This window comes from Camellia sinensis, chromosome 13, assembly GCF_055761805.1.
Source record: "Camellia sinensis isolate YWXY chromosome 13, ASM5576180v1, whole genome shotgun sequence".
In the NCBI taxonomy this organism is placed as follows: domain Eukaryota; kingdom Viridiplantae; phylum Streptophyta; class Magnoliopsida; order Ericales; family Theaceae; genus Camellia; species Camellia sinensis.
Window position 1 is genome coordinate 14,649,857 of NC_138973.1, and position 19,514 is coordinate 14,669,370.

Sequence of the window (19,514 nt, forward strand, 5' to 3'; positions counted from 1 at the left end):
AATGACTTCTTAATTTGAAATAATGGTGAATTCATATTTTTAATTTATAACCATTGAATATGTAATGAAAATATTTTATTGTGCCTCTGTTTGGTAAGATGGTTTTCAGACTTTTTTAGCTATTTTAGCCACAAAAAACAAAATAGGCTATTTTAGCCATAACAAACAAAACATCACATCCAACCTATAATCATTACATTCTTCTCTCACAAAAAAAGTCCAAAAAGCCAAAAAGCCTTTCCCAAACCAAGCTTTTTAGCCCAGGCTAAAATAGCCAAAAAAGCCAAAAAGCTAAAAAGCCAACCTACTTCCCAAACCAAGCCGGTAAGAAATGGTCAAATCAACCTTAAATATTTGAACTCATTTTTCAAAGTAATCATTCTGTTTGTTTCTAGTTTTCATAGTCTACTTTTTAAAAAATTTTACTTTTTCATTTTTCGTATTTTTTTGTTTTTATTGAATTTTTTTTAATATTTTAAGTAATTTTTTTTAGATACATCTAACATAAATACACTTAGAATGTATAATATTTATGAAAAAAATCTTTAAAAAATTCACTAAATATCACAAATAAATAATAATAATAATAATAATAATAATGAGAATTCAGTATATTTTTCGTATTTTGTGTATTTATTAATTTTTTAAAATATTTTTTCACAAATAATTTCCTATTTAAATATATCTAAGTAAGATACATCTAAAAAACTAAAAAAATTACTTAAAATTTTAAAAATATTTATTAAAAATAAAATAAAATATTCAATTTTTAGAAGACTAAAACCAAAACACTGAATGTATTTTACATATCAGCAATGATAGAGACTCCCTTTGTGGAGGACCCCCACAACCCCCTTTGTGATCTACACCACACCATTCATGATGTGGACCCCACACATACATGAGTAGACCCCACACATCATAAATGGTATAGATCAATAAGGTGGTTGTGAGGGTCCTCCCCAAAAGGGGTCTGACTCATTTTTGTTTACATATTTTGGTAACTAATAAGTATATAGCTAGGCTATCTATGATCTGGCACTTAGCCTCCGTTTGGGAAGTGGGTTGGCTTTTTGGCTTTTTGACTTTTTTGGCTATTTTAGCCTGGGCTAAAAAGCTTGGTTTGGGAAGGGCTTTTTGGCTTTTTGGCTTTTTTAACTTTTTTGTGAGAGAAGAATGTAATGATTATAGGTTGGATGTGATGTTTTGTTTGTTATGGCTAAAATAGCCTATTTTATTTTTTGTGGCTAAAATAGCCAAAAAAACCTGAAAAAGCCCTTGCCAAACACAGGCTAAATTAAGACATTTCCCAAAAAAAAAAAAAAAAAAACCAAAAACAAAAAAAACAAACTTCTTAAGACATTTAGGCCCCGTTCGGAGTGTTGGCTTTTGGCTAAAATAATTAAATAGTCAAAATATTCGTTTACATCATTCTTTTTATTTTTCTACATGTTTTTTTTTTTTTTTTTTTTTTTTTTTTTTTTTTTTTTGTAAAAAACTAAAAAATCAATTAAAATAGTAACTTTGCAAAAATAAATCTTTAGTTGGTTAGTGTAATCTGAATTAAGATTACCCTATTCAATTCTCCTTCAGTTATATAATTCATATATAGTATCTGTATATAAATATATATATATATTGATGATCTCTCTGCTATACATTTGTATTAGACGAATCTTTTCACCTTCTGTCTTTGCAGGGCCTCTATTCTCTGTACACAAAAAGCTTCATGAGGTTCTCTCTCTCTCTCTCTCTCTCTCTCTCTCTCTCACTAGCCTCCATCGCTTCATTCTTTATACATTTTTGCTGCAAGTTTGTGTTCATATATAGATTTCAAACTTGCAATATGTGAACTAGTTTTCAATATGATGGGCTTGGTTTCTTTTTCAGATTTTTTTTTTTTAGAATTTTTTTAAAAATAAAAAAAAATAAAGACTAATTTGATAAAAATAAATATTAAAAAATATTTTAAAAATTATTTCTGATCTCCCAAAAGAATAAATAATGTAAAAAAAATATTTTTTTTGATTTTTTTATTTCTTTCATTATTTTTAAAAAAAAAATTCTTAAACAAGTTTCTAAAAATCAAACTAAACATGACCGATATATCTATAATGAATATGGTGTTTGTCAATATTATTTTTTAATTTTGATTTTGATTTTCTTTATAATTTATAGCCCTTCCAAAACTTGTTGAATCTGATTTGGACCCTTGATAAAATTTTTGAATCTGCCACTAGTCACCATAGTTAAGACACAATGGCTATGTTTAATTGTCAAATTAAGTTTATTGTATTATAAATATAGTGGATTTGAGTAATGATAATATTTATGTAGTTGTATTAGATTGGAGATGTAATAGAAATTGAGTTTATTTGTGAATTAGTCTGATAGTATTAGCCATGATTAATCTTTGAAATTGCGTAAAAGATCTCATTATATAAAATGTGTTATTTTTATAAAATGAGAATAAAATAGTCTTTAATCAATTTAATCTCATGAAATTAGATTGTGAATTCCAATCCATATAGGGAAGTTTCACTCAAAAAGTCTCCCACAATAACAATTTCAAAAAAAAAAAAAAAATATATATATATATATATCATTAATCTATCATTCTAAGTAAATTTTGAGAAATTTTAAATTTACTGTTATACAGCACGTTATGCTTATTATTTATGTTAAAATTCAAATCGATCAAATAATTTAATTTTTTATAATAAAAAATAAATCAATTATATAAATATGAATATTCAATTAATTTAATTTAATTTAATTTTTTTTTTACGGGGATCATCAAACAGAATGCCTAATACCCATGCAGAGCTCCTTCCATTTCTCTGTTTCGTCCTTCTATTAGCAAACCTCCATCTCTCTCTCGCTGATATCGGCACAGCCGCCACCTACAAGCCACCATACATCCGTAAGTCCAGCTGCCGCTTCTCCAGCCCTTCAACAAATCATGTTTTCTAAAAACACTTAAAAAAATCACAATACACATTCATTCAAATTGTTGTGGGGTTCATTTCAATTTTGATAAATGCAGCCACAGCTTGCAACGGCAATGCCCCCGAACAGTTCCCGTCGAGCAACCTGTTTGCGGCAGCAGGAGAGGGAATATGGGACAACGGCGCGGCCTGTGGGAGGCAGTACTTGGTGAGGTGCATAAGCGCCGCCAAGCCAAACGGTTGTGTTCCGAGCCAGACTATTCAGGTGAAGATTGTGGACCGTGCTCAGACAGCGGCTTCTAGGCCGTCAAGGGGTGGCACCACCATGGTCCTCTCTACAACTGCTTATGGAGCCATTGCTAGGGGATCTCCTGCATCAATTAACATTGAATTTCAACAGTAAGTATAGGCTAAGACTTTCGGTCCGATAGGCTAACCTTTATCACTTAAGTATTACACAAAATTGAGACTCGGAGAAACCAAGATATCAATATGTGTTTTTAAATTAAAATTAAAATTTATATTTTTCAAATTTAACAGTACACCTATCTTGTAGATAGACACCACTAATATATATATACACGAACCATATGGAAAATTGTGGAGAATTTTCCATATTCAATGTTCTTGAGAACCCGCCTCCTCAATCAAAAAATAAAATAAAATAAACAAATAAGTAAAAACCCGCCCTCCTTCCCCCACCTAAGATTTTTATTTATGGCAGGACTAATATATATATATATATATATAGAAGTTTTTAAACAAAAATCAATTACAGAATTAGGTTCTAAATTTATTTACACGAGGTCGATCCCACATTAGTGTAAGAAAATGGTATTTGGTTTCTAATTATTATATATTTTTTCCTCCTGTAATTTTTTTGTATTGACATAAGCTGTTTTCCATTTGTAGGGTTTGACCTGGGGACAGAATTAACCTAAAGACATTTTTCTATCAAGGGAAGAGAGATGATCTATTGTTGATTGCATGGCTTGGAGGAAATTGACATTGAAATTTCCCAATTGAAATGTTAAATTTTCTTCCTAGATTTGATCAAATATTCTTTTTCTCTGTTAGTGTTATATATTCAGAAATATCATCAAGAATATTTACCTGAGTGAGAAAAAATAATTAAAATTCAATTATGCTGTGTTTGGTTGAGGAATTTGAAGAGAGATTTGGAAAGGGAAAGGAAAAAAAGTGTGTGAAACTATGTGAATTATAGGCATGTTTTATTCACAATTCACCTATCGTTTCCATTTTTCTTTTCAAATTCCTCTTCAAATCCTCCAACCAAACACAACATTAGTATATTGTGAGATCCATGCATAGATACCAGATGTAGTATTGGTATTTTGTCTCCACCAATTTGGAAGAGAGAGAGAGAGAGAGAGAGAGAGAGAGAGAGAGAGAGAATTTCTGCATAATACAAAGAGATGAAGAAAATGTAACATGTTGAATTTTCTTCTAAGGAAAAGGATCCAAATCAGACTTCACTTAGATTGACAAGACATTGAATCAGATTGTAAATGTCTGGGTAGTTTTAGACTCACTCTCTCATGGGAAAGAGCTGGTATATGCTTTTACATCTCAGAACAATAAAAACAAAACAAAACAAACGAAAACAAAGCAACCAACTGAAAGAATCACTTCCACAGCTTTCGCAAGGACATGTTTTTCTCAGTGTCTTTCTTCATCACTTTAGCCACAGCCATTTCAAAGTCTTCCTGTGTCACATGAACCCTCCTCTCCCTCAGTCCAAACATACCAGCTTCAGTGCAAACCGCCTAAGCACCAGATAAGGTAATAAGATAAAAGCTACAAGAAATAACTAATGGAAAAATAAAATAATATGAGCTTTTCTGGAGAACAAGAAGAAAAATAAGACAAAAGCTACAAGAATGAATGGGATCCAAAAGAAAAACAGACCTTCAGTTCTGCACCAGATGCACCATTCATCTTCTCTGCAATCTTCTTCAAATCAATACCACGCATTAAGTTCATTCTTCTCGAGTGTATTTTCAAGATATCGAAGCGGGACTGTGAGTAACAAAGATAAACAAATAAGCATATCACCACTGCTCTGATAAGCAGCACACTGGAAAAGAAAATGAAAAATGACACCAAATTAAGCTCATTTTTTGTCGAGTGCAATTTTCACTACATACAAACAAGACGATGAATAACAGAATTACTTTTCTACTCGTAAGTAGTTTGAGAGAGATTACGGATAGGAAGTACACTCAGTGAGAGAGATTACGGATAGGAAGTACACTCAGTAACATCATGACTCAAAGTCATTGTCACAGAAATGTATGGATCTCGATTGGATTGAACTGTGAATCTTATTAAGCAGAGCCTATGACAAACTTTCGATTATAGAGCAGAATCTAAATAACAAAAAAACTGGAAGAAAATAATTGTGAAGTACAAGGAATGAAGATGAAAATGTGATTATAAATCTAAGAGCTTCTGCAGATGCAGATGTTGCCTTTTCCAATCTAACATGCAAGGGGACAATACTATACGACCAGGATATTAAAATTGAAATATGTCCCAAGGACATATGTAGGAGTTATGATGAATAGAAACATACCTCTTCATTGGGATTTGGGAACTCTATCTTCCTGTCAATCCTTCCAGGCCTCAGAAGGGCTTGATCCAAAATGTCAATGCGATTTGTAGCCATCAAAACCTGTGAAAAGTAGTTGTCTTGTTATCAAATTATTTATATGAAGGGGCAAGTTTTAATCTGGTGAACAATTTCACCAATGCACACAAGCAGGGAATCAGTACTTTGATTTTGTTAGATGCTTCAAATCCGTCCAGTTGATTGAGAAGCTCCAGCATGGTCCGCTGCACTTCACTATCACCATTGCCAGATCCAGATTCCATTCGAGCTGATCCAATACTGTCGATTTCATCCATAAAGATGATTGATGGAGCATGTTCTCTGTGAAACATCAACCAATAAGAAATCAGAGACTTATAGGAACTCTATAACATTTTCCAGGCTAACACAGTCCAGTATCCCAATATATGAGATATTGCACATATTTTGCAACAACAATGTTGTCAATGAAAGATATCAGACAAACCTGGCCATAACAAAAAGTTCTCTCACCATTCGAGAGCCCTCGCCAATATACTTCTGAACCAACTCAGAGCCAGAAACCCTTATAAAGGTGCAATCAGTATGATGAGCCACTGCCCTTGCCAAAAGCGTTTTCCCAGTACCGGGTGGCCCATAGAGCAAAACTCCCTATTAGTTAAGAGAAAATTAACTGTTAGATGCTAGCAATTCAAAATTAACTACCTAGACATGATTCTTGACTAGTCCATTAAACGGAGATTTATTATAGGTATAGTGTAAATGAAATGAATTGTGGATAAAAGTTTCAGCTTTTTATTCCCTAAAATTTGACATAGTTCAGCTTCGTCTTCTTTTTTTTTTCCCATCTAAAAAAAGAAAAGAAAAAGGCAGGGACCCGTACAAGAAATTCATTCCAAACAAAATTGAGTTTTAGATATGTGTAATATGAAAAAAAGTCTGCGCTAAATTATTCATTTCAAATCTTCACCCAAATCCAGGTACATTCACCTTTGGTTGGGCAATTCCAAGACTCTCGAATAGTTCCGGATGTTTGATTGGCAACTCGATGACCTGGAAAAGTAAAGACAATAGGACCAATTAGTTCCAAGATAACACTCAAATAATAGAAAAACTTTGATTAATGACAAGAAAAAAGAAAAAACAAAATTCTCTAATCTCTAGAGAGGATATAAATTTGAGTTAAAAACAAATACTAAGACCAAAACCAATAAATAGTTCACCCATGGATATATGAATAAAATATATTCAGCCGCGAAAGCAAGAAAAGAACCTCAGACAACTGACCTCCTTTATCTCTTTAATTTGTTGGTCAAGACCACCAATCATGTCATATGTAGAATCTGGAACTTTTTCAACTTTCATAAGGTTTACCAGAGGATCTACTTTACTGGGCAATACCAAGTGAAGCACATAGCTGTCATTGCGAAGGGCAACTCTAGTTGATGGTGTGAGTTTTGTGATGTCAATGCTCTTATCAATATCAACAACATACTTCCCCTCTGGATGGACCTGAAAAGTTGACAAAAGAATTATTGGTCAAATGATTTGCAGTTTCAGGTTCCATGCATCAGAAACATGTAAAATGCAAAGCATAATCAAATAAACAAGAATTATGGATCCCAGGGAGAACAGACAAGCTAGACAGGTAGAAAATAAACAAGATTCATTATGACAGTCTCAGTCTGTCACAGTGCAACATAAAATGTGACAAAATAGTAACTTAACAAAAAGAATGTTACCCAACATGGGCCATCGTTAGCAGAACATGCTCGGAACTTCGGAAGGGCTGCATTTCTACCTACTTTTGAGTGAATTTTAACTTATTACTAAATTCCCACAGGTGGTTGATACATCATTCCATGAGCAGAAAAACTAAGTTCAGGAACATGGGAAGCATCTAATTGTTGGACGTAGGTAGAATATTCTTAACTCTTAAAAAAAGATGACATGAAGAGAAATGGAAATCAAATTTTAACTAAAAATTTGATGTGTAATTGCAGATGTACCTTCACCAGGACCTTTGATTTCCCCATAACTTTGACCACTTCACCAACATACGAACCAGGCTCTTGTAGAAGCTGTAGTTCTTCTTTGAGCATCCTAACTGTAAACAATATGGCAAGCTCAGATGGCAATAATTGGCATATTGAACTCACCAAAACCAAGGGAATCACTAGCTATTGTATCACAAAATAACTTAGGTGCATTATTTCTTGTCAATATGTAATTACATGAGCCAACTACCATTGCCAGTGGTGGCTCAAGGTTTCCGGAGGCTTTAGGCTAAATATCAAAGTGAGACCTTATTTAACTAGGCTTTTGAAAAGTTGGGATCTTCAACAATAAAAAAAAAAATTGAAATTTTTTGTGGCCCTTAGGCGACCGCCTAGGTGGCACAACTCATTTGATTGGTATAGTTAAAAGTGTTAAAATGTAAATTAACATTTGCAAACACCGCAAAACATTCAAAATTCACTTCTCTGTGAAGCAAGAGTGATCTATTCAACTTCAGTAATAGATGACAGAACTCAACTCCAAAATTCAAAATTCAATCACATTCATTGTACATTCAAGCCCAATAAAAACAAATAACCCTAGAAACAAGAAAAAAGCGAAATTAACGAACATAACACCACATCACTTCAAATTGCAAAGCCAAGTAAGATTTAAGCCAAATTAACAAACATAACTTCGAATTGAAAAGCAAGTAAGATTTTAAAATATAAAAATAAAAAGGTAGGGTTCTTTTTGGGCGATTTGTATAGATATACAAATATGTACCTTTGGAATTGAGATCGTTGCGTTGAGCTTCGAGGCGATTGAGATTGTGACTCTTCTGGCGAACCTGGAGCTGAAGATCGTGTATGTGTTGGAGATAGTACTGCCTCAAACCCTCGCCTTGCTTCGACGACGCCGTTTTGGAAGAGCATGCGTCGGTGGACAATGCTGGGTCTGGTCGATTGGGTTCGATTGCTACTGTCGCCATTGTTGGAGTTGAGACAAAGATGAAACCCTAGAATTTGGGATTTTATGATGTATGTTTCTGCCTATATATATAGGTTGTGCGTAGCGTTTGGAAAAAATTCAATAAATTAATCGAACACTTTTTTTTGGTATCTATTAACTTAACAAAAATAAAAACTATTATTATGTCTCTGTTTATCAAAGTTAATTATCTAAAAATAGAAAAATTTTAATATACATCTCTTTAAAAAGAATATATTATATGCACTTTTAGTTATGTCATTTTTTTCTTTAGTTATGATTAATTTTTTTTTTAATTATGTCACATATTGTGTTTATTTATGATATATTTTTTTTTAGTTATAACTTAAAAAATTAAATTTATATCATTTTTCTTTTTAATTATAAGATACATATGATACACACCTATAAGATTTTCCCTAAAAATATTATAATCATCACTTTTATTAATCATACAAAAAACAAAATACTACATATATAAAAAGTATATAAATCTTTTGATAATGTTATAATAATTACATTCGTAAATAAGAAAAGTCTTTCTCTTGAAATACAAATTAGAGAAATTAATATTGCCCCTCATAAATCCTTATAAAAGACAAACAAACTAACAAAATGCAAAGGATACAATGGTTTTTAATATTACAATGGTTTTACAATTAATATTACAATCGCTTTTTTCTTTTAGCTTGAGCTGGCCATTTCTATCTCATACTTAGCCATGATGGGAGTGGTTTCCTTGTACCAATGTGTATCAGCTCTTTCATTGCTTATATTGTTTGAACTGTTTGATGGATTGAGGATATTAATCCCTACAGAAAACAAATATAAGAATGGTTTAGGAGGCGGCTTCACCTCCACACCTCCCTCCAACATTTTCACCACAAAACTCATCTGTTAATGTATACTAAACCTAACCCACTAACCTAACCCACTACATCCACCCCACTAAACCTAACACACTTACCATCTCCACTACCACCCACCACCTCCACTACCATCCACTACCACCACTCACTAACCCAAACCCTCTCCTATATAATGCCACTCTGATTTGTAATACAATACATCAAAACAAACAATCTTGTAATCAATCAATCAATAATACATAAATTCTTACATGGTATCAGAGCTCCAGTTAAAGATCTTGGTGTTCATCGCCTTCCGGCGGGCGGCAACCTTGCCTTGACCGCCCGCCGGAGCTCAACCAATTCAAACCTCCACAATTGCCTATGTCATTCACTGAATCACTATCTTTACCTCTTTACTACCAGCTACAAGATCTTCTAGTGTGTTGACACCAATATCACCCCTCCGGAGAATGACCGGTCTGAACCCGGCCCATATAGCCGGCCTTTGCCGCCTCTCCGCTAGAGCCGCCGCCGCCACCACCGTCAACCTTCATCTCTCGCGCCACAGCCCAGACTCAATCCCTAATGGCCACGTGAAGATGGCTTCTTCTTCCAGCTACTCCAACTCTCCTTGTGATGCCTGCAAGTTCTTGAGGCGAAAATGCCTGCCAGGCTGCCTCTTTGCACCCTCTTTTCCGCCGGAGGAGCCTCCAAAATTTGCCAATGTCCACAAAATATTTGGTGCAAGCAATGTTAGTAAACTCCTAAATGAGATCCCACCCCATCAGAGAGAAGACGCAGTGAACTCTCTTGCATACGAAGCCCAATTATGTTGTTTTTCTCTCTCCCATGTGACCCACTCTCCGACCTATATTTTTTCTTTTTCTTTTTTTTTTACTCCATTCTCCACACTCCCTTTTCCCACGTGATAATGTTGGGAAGGCATCAACCATCCCACTCAAATACATCTTGCAGTTTTTTTTTTTAGTCCCACTTTCATCATATTTTATTTTATTTTTTTGATTTCCACCCACCACTTTCTCAACTTTCCCACCTATCTTCCATTACCTTTTGCACTTTCCCACCGCCCACATCCCTCTTCCACTCAAGACACTTTATTTTATATATTATTATTATTCTTATTATTCCAAAAAAAAAAAAAAAAAAAAAAAAAAAAATTAATGTAGTCTTCACGGTTTCCGGCATCACCTCCTTCAACATAATGGTTCCTCTTCTTCTTTAGGCCACCTAATGGTGCCTTCAGTTTGAATGGCCAGAGGAAGTTATTGGCCTTCTTAAAGTTCGGCCCAACAGTCAAGCTCTCGTGGATCCGATCTTCTTTTATTTTATTTTTTTTCTTTCACTTTATTTTTCATTTTTTTTTTCTCCATTATTATTATTCTTCTTATTATTATTATTATTATTATTATTATTTTTTTTTTTTTGCACAAAAAAAAAAAAAAAAAAAAAAAAAAAAAAGCAGAAGAAAAAGAAGACGAACTGCACACTAAACTCATTTTCTTCATGTCGGGGCTCACCCCGATCACTATTTTACACACAAAACAAAAAAAAAAAAAAAAAAAAACAAACAAACAAACAAACAAACAAACAAACCACCACAACACACCCAAACCCACAGTGGGATTTTTTCTTCTCTACTCTGCCGCCGGTCTTTTCTTCTTGCCTCCGTCCTGAGCAGCCCTTGACGGTGTTGCCTCCGTGTTTCCCACTCCACTGGGCATGATCAGTACTCCCTGCTCCTCCACTGCAGCATATGGCGGCCCTCCAAATCGGAACATCACGGTGGCCTTCCGCTTCAGCTCCTTGTTTTCTGCCCTTAGCACGCTTATCTCTGCTCGCGCATCCTTATACATGCGTTGGAGCAGAGCCAGCTGGGAGTTTAAATGCTGCACCTCATTTGTCCTACTCTGCAGCCGGTTCGACAAGTTTGTGACCGCCGTCATGCTTTCCACACATGCCTTCAGAGTATACTGATTGGCCTCCACATCCGACTGCACAGCCATTTTTTGCTCCACCGACTGCATCGGAAAGTTCAACGGAGCAAACCCAGTGGTGTTTGGTTGAGGTTCACGGGACACCGCACCTGCTATCTCTCTTGTGGACTCGTTGAGGTCGGGAAAGAGAGTAAGTAGACCACGGGACGACGAAGCCATTTTCTCTCGCAACAGAGTGTTACAGACTCTCTCTCTCAGCACAACAGTGTTACAGCCTCTCTCTCTCAGCACAACGCAGACTTCTTCAGAGGTTTCTCTCAGTTTCTTGTCTGAGCCTCTGCCTCGGCCTCAGCTCCGTCTTGGTTAAATAGCCGAGGCAGCCACGCGCATCGCGCGCCTCTTCTCGCCGACAAACTGGCACGCCTTTTCATGGCACGCCTTTTGATGCATTCGGGCACGCCTTTTGATGGCACGCCTTTTGAGGGTGCGGGAACACCTTTTGAGGGCACGACTTTTGAGGGCTCGATATCTACATCCATGTATATTTTTTGGGCAGCCTATATACACACTCATACAGTGTCTTCTACACCGGTCAGCTTTATCAATCCCTTTGTTTCAACCTCAAATAGGTTTCTATCTTCACACCTATTTGAGTTTGAGGGGGGGTTATACCAGTATCATGTATAAGTCGCTCATGGCGCACTCCCTAAGTCGCCTCCTCGGTGCACCACCACAGCTGCTACAACGGTCCGACATGACCCCATAAACTGTCTTCTCCTCGGTGCACCACCACAGCTTCTACAACGGTCCGACATGACCCCATAAACTGTCTTCTCCAACGGTCCGACATGACCCCGTAAACTGTCTTCAACAACGGTCCGACATGACCCCGTAAACTGTCTGCTACATCGGTCCGACATGACCCCGTAAACTGTCTTCTACAACGGTCCGACATGACCCCGTAAACTGTCCTGCTACAACGGTCCGACATGACCCCGTAAACTGTCTTCTACATCGGTCTGACACGACCACACAGTGTCTGTTACAACGGTCCGACATGACCCCGTAAACTGTCTGCTCCAACGGTCCGACATGACCCCATAAACTGTCTTCTACATCGGTCTGACACGACCACACAGTGTCTTCTACAACGGTCCGACATGACCCCGTAAACTGTCTGCTACAACGGTCCGACATGACCCCGTAAACTGTCTGCTACAACGGTCCGACACGACCATACCGTGTCTCCTATCCTGTTTTGTTTTTTTTATTTATCAGTTTACTTTTCTGTTTTGTTACTCTCTTCAAACTCAAGTTGGTTAGTTCCTATCCTCCTTGAGTTTGAGGGGGGCTGTTAATGTATACTAAACCTAACCCACTAACCTAACCCACTACATCCACCCCACTAAACCTAACACACTTACCATCTCCACTACCACCCACCACCTCCACTACCATCCACTACCACCACTCACTAACCCAAACCCTCTCCTATATAATGCCACTCTGATTTGTAATACAATACATCAAAACAAACAATCTTGTAATCAATCAATCAATAATACATAAATTCTTACATCATCAATGGTCTAGTCTTGGGCGAATCCTGAACACACCACAAAGCCACCATTGCCATTCTCTTTGCTTTCTCTCTCTCATTCTCTTCAATTCCATATGACAATATCATTGCCTCTAACTGGCCTTTCTCAAACTCATCCCATACATGTTTTGGGAACCAATCCATGCTCTCATCAGCCTTGGCAGCATGACTAACTCTAACATTCCTCCTCCTCCCTATTATCTCAAACAAAAGCATACCAAAACTATAAACGTCACATTTATATGTGATGGGATAGTTCTTGAGAAGAAACTCTGGGGCTGAGTAACCAGGAGTCCCTCTATATCCTGCAGAAGAGTCATGTGTCTTCTCTCTATTGCAAATCTTTGCCAGCCCAAAATCAGCAACTTTGGGAGAAAAATTGGCATCTAACAAAACATTACTGGGTTTTATGTCATAGTGAATGATCCTATGCTGACACTCTTCGTGCATGTAAGCAATACCTTTTGCTGTCCCAATTGCGATCTCATGCAACTTCTCCCACTTAATTGCTTGTGTATCACTGAAAATGTATTTATCTAGTGATCCATTTTCCATGTACTCATACACTAATGCGCTCATGAAGTTATCGTGGCAAAAACCATATAGCCTTACTAGATTTATATGGTATGTTCTTCCAATAGTGCTCACCTCTGCCATGAACTGTTCGTCAGCTCCTTTATTCGAGCTCCTATTGAGGACCTTAACTGCGATCTTAACTCCATTTGGAAATTGACCCTTGTAAACAATCCCAAAACCTCCAGAACCCAACCTTGTAGAATAATTAGTTGTTAAACTACATAGTTGTTGGGCAGTGAATCTAATCAGTTTCTCCTGCGCCATGTCTTGGAGGAACCTCTCCATTGTTGGCACATCAATTTCCAAAACTTGAACCACAACAAAGCTCGGTGGTGGAGCCTCAGGTCCTTGTAGTTCTGAAACAATTTCTCTCAATTCTGAATCAATTTCTCTTCCCACAATAGAGGTTGGCGGTGGAGCCACAGGTCCTTGCAGTTCTGAAACAACTTCTCTCAGTTCTGAAACAATTTCTCTCAGTTCTAAAACAATTTCTCTTCCCACAACAGAGGTTGGCGGTGGAGCCACAGATCCTTTCAGTTCTGAAACAATTTCTCTCAGTTCTGAAATAATTTCTCTTTCCACAACAGAGGTCGGCGGCGGAGCCATAGGTCCTTGCAGTTCTGAAACAATTTCTCTTAGTTCTGAAACAATTTCTCTTCCCACAACGAAGGTCAGCGGTGGAGCCACAGGTCTTTGCAGTTCTGAAACCATTTCTCTTCTCTTTTTCTTAGCGCAAACCAATAAGATAATGCCATTGAGTGCAAATATTACCATAGACACAATTGTGCCTGTAAATTGAAAAACATTAAGAAAAGGAAATGGTGATATCATGGGTCTTACAGTAATGCTGTGTTTGGTTGGGGGATTTAGGGAGGGATTTGGAAAGGGAAAGGGAAAAGGTGTGTGAAACTATGTGAAATATAGGTATATTTTTTTCACATTTCACCTACCTTTTCCATTTCCCTTTCCAAATCCCTCCTCAAATCCCTCAACCAAACACAACATAAGTAAATTTCAAATCATATTGTTGCTACATATATTATTGTAATTTTCTCTTTTTACAACTTTTAGTTCATGAAGTAACTTACCAGTAGTTACAATCCCAGCATTGTTGGCTGGTGGAGGGCTTAACAAGAGTGTATACATCTCTGCGGCATAAAAAAAACACTTGAAAATTTAAACAAATAATTATAAATCGGTGAAAATTGTGCACCATACAATAAAAATTGTGCCCCATTCGCCAATATATGTTTTTTGAGCCATTTTTGGACTAAGGCCAAGTTTGGCAAGTTGTCAAAAAATCAAAAAGTTACTCAAAAAGTTAAAAAGTTATCACTATTCACCAAAAGTCAAAAATTACAGCTGCACAACTCCCAATCCTAATTTTTCCCTATACACTAATTTATACAATTTTTTAATACATATTTTTTCATAAAAAGTCAAAAAGTTAACCCAAACATTCATATTTTTTTTCTCAATTTTTTAGTCCAAAAAGACAAAAAATATACTTATTTAGGACACCCTAAACAATTCCTAAATTGATGAGAAGACTTTATTTGGTTAACTTGAACTGTATTTTGAACTTCTTAAAACTTTATTTTGAGTGTTTTCTTCTTGAATTTGAAATTGGAGTGAAAGTTTACCACCCTTACCTTGGATTAGCTTTAGAAGTGAATCTTTATGGGGTGTTTGGGAACCAAAAGTTGAGGCTAAAATAGCCTCAAAAACAAAAGAGGCCAAAACCACACTAATCCATTGATTTTTTATTTATTTTTTATTTTTTTTAAATATAGCTCTAATATAGCATCAGCCTATAGTGTAGGTACAACCCTATCATTTTCGAAATAAATGACAATTTTGCCCTTTTAATCCTATTTTGAAAAAAGTAAGTTAGAGACAAATTTGTCATTTTAGTTTCAAACACATTTTTCAATACACAACTCAAATAAAAATTCATCCTATCTTCCCAAACATAAAAACTAAAATAGCCTACTGAAATAGGCGCTGTTTGGCAACCTGAGATTTAGGCTATTATAGCCTAAAACTGAAAATCAGCCCAAAAGCCTAACTGTAGCAAACTTTTTCTTGATTTTCAAAAAAAAAAAAAAAAAAAAAATTGACTGTTGGTCGGCTGCTGCAGCAGTGCAACCTACACTGCCACCAACAGTGTAGGCTGCAGGTTTGCTAAATTACATTATTACCCCTATTCCTCAATTTTTTTAAAAAATAAAGTGAAGGGTAAATTTGTAATTTCAATTTAAACATCATTTCAAACATATTTTTCAATACAACAATCAACCTAAAAATTTAACTCAACTTCCCAAACACAAAACTAAAATAACCTACTAAAATAGCCAAAAAGCCAAATAGCCTACTAAAATAGCCACTTCCCAAACAAGGCCATAGTCAAAAAACCTCTAAAATAGCCACTTCTCAAACACCCACATAGTGTGACTCTTTTTTTGGTAGAATTTTTCAGTTCTGTGATGAATCTCTTAGTGTACTGAAAATAGAATTGTTACATTTGCAATAGCCATCTTTTTATCTTTTTTGAGTCCTATCATTTCTCTATTTTTTACACATCATTTTTGTAAAAAATCAAAATTTACACTTATTTAGGTCATTCTAAATATTCCATCACTTTCATAAAAAGTCTGGAAAGTGAGAATTTACTTTCATTCAATTCAACCAAACAACAACACTAAAAATGTGGTGTTTTGATCAAAGAAAATGATTGAAATGATAAATAAAATAAAATAAGTGATTAGAAAATTATGTTAGCCTTGTTTGTATTTCATAAATTTTTTTGATTTTTTTTTTGAAATAATGAAAACTAAATTGATAAAAATAAATATTAAAAATATAATTTTAAATTTTTAAAAATTATTTATGACCTCCTAAACGATAAAATTATATAAAAATAATATGTGACTATAATTTTTTTATTTTTTACATCAAATTAATTTTTAATTTAAAAAAAAAAATCTGAAATAAGCCTCTGAAAACTAAACCAAGCACGACTGTTATCTCCTAAATAACATTTTCAGGTATAAAATATTAGATTAATTTTTTATTTTTTATACAAATTAAAGTGAAAGAAATGTAATTTAGAGGTTGAAGTTAAACATAATTGAAAACACGAGTATAATTTATCAATTTATTTTATTTTTATTTTATTACTAGTTTTGTTTGTTTCATATTTATATTTATTTATTTACAAAATTGCCATTGCATTTTTCCCTCTAGTATTCAACTATAAAGTCCAATGAAGAACAAATTAAATGTATGGCCCAAAACATGCACTACTTGGATCCAAAAAATTTAAAAAATAAATAAATTAAATTGCAAATGTTTACAAAATAAAATTTTGAACAGTTTCAGAATTATTCAGAAAAGAATCTTGCACATAAAAAGATGCTTTTTCTCTCCATCACCTTTGAATGTAACTGTTAAAATGGATTTAGTTACAAATTGGATGTAAATGACACCATCATTATATTTAATTTACAAAGGAAATGTAAGTATATAAAAAGTCTCTCTATTGAACTTTGCTAAGCATATATTTATTAGATTAGGGGCATGTTTGATTGGAAGGATTAAAACATGGTATTGAAATTATTAATCCGTAAGCTCAATTATCCTACGTTTGTTTTGACATTTTAGTTCAGGATTATTAATCAAATAGATAATTAATCTAACAAATTTGTAGGATTATTAGTAATGAGGTAGGGGTGAGATAGTGAATACCACACTAATTTAATAGGATTATTAATATCTCACTATTAATCTTGTGAATCAAACATAACCAGAAGTAAGCTTTTGTTTACGATCATGCTGGCAAAACAAAGACCATTCTTATTTCCTCATTTGTCAATTTTTTCTCAATCATAACACTGTGTTGGGTTGGAGCATCTAAAAAGATATTAAAAAAAAAAAAATTTAAGTAAAATATAAGTAAAATATACTTATAATTTAACTAATTTCACATCCTTTCTCTTTTTTTTTTTTTAATTTTTTTTTTAAATCTCTCAACCAAACAAACTATACAAGTACGATCAATCTCACCAAGCATTACTTCTATTTCTACCCAAAAAAAAAAAAAAATCTCCCCAAGCATATAGCACTTAAAATTTGAAAAAATAAACTAAAAACTAACTAAATCAATAAAAATTAAAAAATTAAAATTTTCCAATCAAGAGCATATACCATTGGAGCTGTACAAGTTATTTTATAGCTGGTGTGCACCAAAAACCCTCTCCAGTGATATGCCATAACCCCTACTAAATTATAGCAATGGTGTATCCAAAGCCAGATTTCGCTAGAGTTTTGGCAATCGCCAGACTTGCCAGCCCCTTTGATTTCCCACCAACAAACCATCAATGGCAACAAACAAGAATTGAACAAAAGAATAACGGGTATGTTTGGTTTGAGTTTTAGAAAAAAATTTTTAAAAAATTGTTTGGTTTGAAATTTTTCTCAAAATTTTTTTAAAATCACTTTCTCTCTCTCATACATCAATCAATCACTTTTTCTCTCTCATTTCTCCTTCTCAATCATTTTTTCTCTCGCACACATCTACTCAATTACAACAAAATATCAAATCATCTCAAATTTCCAAACTCCAAAACTACTTTCAAAATAAACAACCAAACAAACCAAAAAAATTTCAAAACCCTCACTCCAAAATTTTTTCAAAAACAACTCTCCCAAAAACAAACCAAACAAGCCCAACATGTTTGGTAGACTTTTGAAGTTTGATTCTACCTCTTAGTTTAAATGTATTGTTTGGTTATAACTTTAGAAAATTAATTTTACACCCATTTTTCAAAATATTCATTTTTCAATATTATATGTACTATCATTCAATTCAAACTCTTTTCAAAATTAATAACCAAATAAATTTTTCACACTCAAATTATAATTTTAAAACACAAACTCAAAATATAACTCTATCTTTAAATTATAATTCTACAGTTTTAGCAAACGTAACCTAAATTTTTTTCAAATTTTTACAACAAATTTTGACACAGATATTTTCAAAAAAAAAATATATATATATAACAAATATTTTTATGGAAAAAAACATGTCGAAAAATGAGGGAGGAAAAATAAAGACTGTAGGAAAAAATATTTAAGGAAAAAAAAAATACCCGCAAAGGAGCTCCCACAAATATCAGTAGAAAGATGGAAGAATACAGAAATCCTAATATTTCCAAGCTCTGTGTAAAATCCTACAATGAACAATCAAAGATACACCATGTCTGCGAGTTTCACATTGAAGTGGGTTTGGGCGAGATCGGATGGGTAGAATAATAGATAAAGCCGGGGGGGGGGGGGGGGGGGGGGGGCTACTAAAAAAGAACAGAGAAAAGAAAGGGAGGAGATGAGAGACAGAGAGAGAATGAATGGAAGGATCCAGAATGGAAATAAAGAATGAAAGGATCTGTATGAATGGGGTGAGGGGCTCATCCAAGGGAGGGAAAAATTATTCCATGTGCCATGGACATTGATTTGGCATGTGAATTAGAAGAATCAACACTGCTGCATACCCAGTGGGGGTCGCACCCCCAACGAGGTATCCCGCCCTCAGTGGCCGAAACCCAAAAAAAACACTAAGGATCCTCTAGAGTGAAATTTTTCTAAAGTTTCCTAGAGTGTTATATTGTATGGTTGAGATTTACTGGCAAGTCACATCAGAAAAATTGATGTGACTTGCCAGTAAATCTCAACTACACAATGTAGCATTCTAGGAAACTTTAGGAAAAAATTACTCTAGAGGATCCTTGCTCCAAAAAAAAAAAAAAAAAGAAAACAGTTTTTTTTTGGTCTAATTATGGAGTGCCACCTCACGAGGGGTCGACCCCAGTGGGTGTAGGAGGCATTTTTCTTAGAAGAATCTATCTATTTATTTTGTAAATATTATTTTTTTAATTATTTTTCAATTGAATAATAGTGTATGTACTAATTAGTGATGTGACATAATTT

General features: G+C 34.5%; 3 protein-coding genes across 5 annotated transcripts; 1 reads left to right on the forward strand and 2 right to left on the reverse strand.

Moving 5' to 3' along the window:
• Positions 1-2,805: 2,805 nt before the first annotated feature.
• On the forward strand, positions 2,806-3,351 carry LOC114264933 (EG45-like domain containing protein). The gene is made up of 2 exons (XM_028205668.2): positions 2,806-2,923; positions 3,047-3,351. The coding sequence occupies exons 1-2, from the start codon at positions 2,806-2,808 to the stop codon at positions 3,349-3,351; spliced, it is 423 nt and encodes a 140-aa protein (XP_028061469.2).
• A 1,034-nt stretch (positions 3,352-4,385) lies between these two features.
• On the reverse strand, positions 4,386-8,655 carry LOC114264916 (26S proteasome regulatory subunit 8 homolog A). Its single transcript, XM_082901568.1, has 9 exons — positions 8,344-8,655; positions 7,569-7,666; positions 6,847-7,071; positions 6,550-6,612; positions 6,047-6,210; positions 5,745-5,901; positions 5,545-5,643; positions 4,878-4,988; positions 4,386-4,735 (listed from the first exon to the last, which is right to left on the reverse strand). Exons 1-9 carry the CDS (start codon positions 8,546-8,548, stop codon positions 4,595-4,597), a joined length of 1,263 nt encoding a protein of 420 aa, XP_082757694.1. The 5' UTR covers positions 8,549-8,655; the 3' UTR covers positions 4,386-4,594.
• Positions 8,656-9,023: 368 nt separating this feature from the next.
• On the reverse strand, positions 9,024-19,045 carry LOC114264917 (rust resistance kinase Lr10). 3 transcript variants are annotated; one of them, XM_082901572.1, is made up of 4 exons: positions 18,680-19,045; positions 14,618-14,677; positions 12,931-14,317; positions 9,024-9,436 (listed from the first exon to the last, which is right to left on the reverse strand). In XM_082901572.1, the coding sequence occupies exons 2-4, from the start codon at positions 14,673-14,675 to the stop codon at positions 9,232-9,234; spliced, it is 1,650 nt and encodes a 549-aa protein (XP_082757698.1). In that variant the 5' UTR covers positions 14,676-14,677; positions 18,680-19,045; the 3' UTR covers positions 9,024-9,231. The 3 variants fall into 3 exon arrangements, with proteins under 3 accessions (XP_082757698.1, XP_082757700.1, XP_082757699.1); XM_082901574.1 differs by having other exon boundaries at positions 17,736-18,854; XM_082901573.1 differs by lacking the exon at positions 18,680-19,045 and having other exon boundaries at positions 14,618-17,200.
• Positions 19,046-19,514: the final 469 nt, after the last annotated feature.

Excerpts from the sequence above, each read along its gene's own strand:
- LOC114264933 (XM_028205668.2), top strand. The coding sequence starts at position 2,806 with ATGCCTAATACCCATGCAGAGCTCCTTCCATTTCTCTGTTTCGTCCTT. Across the intron at positions 2,924-3,046 it reads CTACAAGCCACCATACATCC|CCACAGCTTGCAACGGCAAT; the intron begins GTAAGTCCAGCT and ends TGATAAATGCAG.
- LOC114264916 (XM_082901568.1), bottom strand. The coding sequence starts at position 8,548 with ATGGCGACAGTAGCAATCGAACCCAATCGACCAGACCCAGCATTGTCC. Across the intron at positions 5,644-5,744 it reads AAGCATCTAACAAAATCAAA|GTTTTGATGGCTACAAATCG; the intron begins GTACTGATTCCC and ends TACTTTTCACAG. Across the intron at positions 4,989-5,544 it reads TCCCAAATCCCAATGAAGAG|TCCCGCTTCGATATCTTGAA; the intron begins GTATGTTTCTAT and ends TGTTACTCACAG.
- LOC114264917 (XM_082901572.1), bottom strand. The coding sequence starts at position 14,675 with ATGTATACACTCTTGTTAAGCCCTCCACCAGCCAACAATGCTGGGATT. Across the intron at positions 14,318-14,617 it reads TGCTGGGATTGTAACTACTG|GCACAATTGTGTCTATGGTA; the intron begins GTAAGTTACTTC and ends TTCAATTTACAG. Across the intron at positions 9,437-12,930 it reads AAGACTAGACCATTGATGAT|TTTTGTGGTGAAAATGTTGG; the intron begins GTAAGAATTTAT and ends TTAACAGATGAG.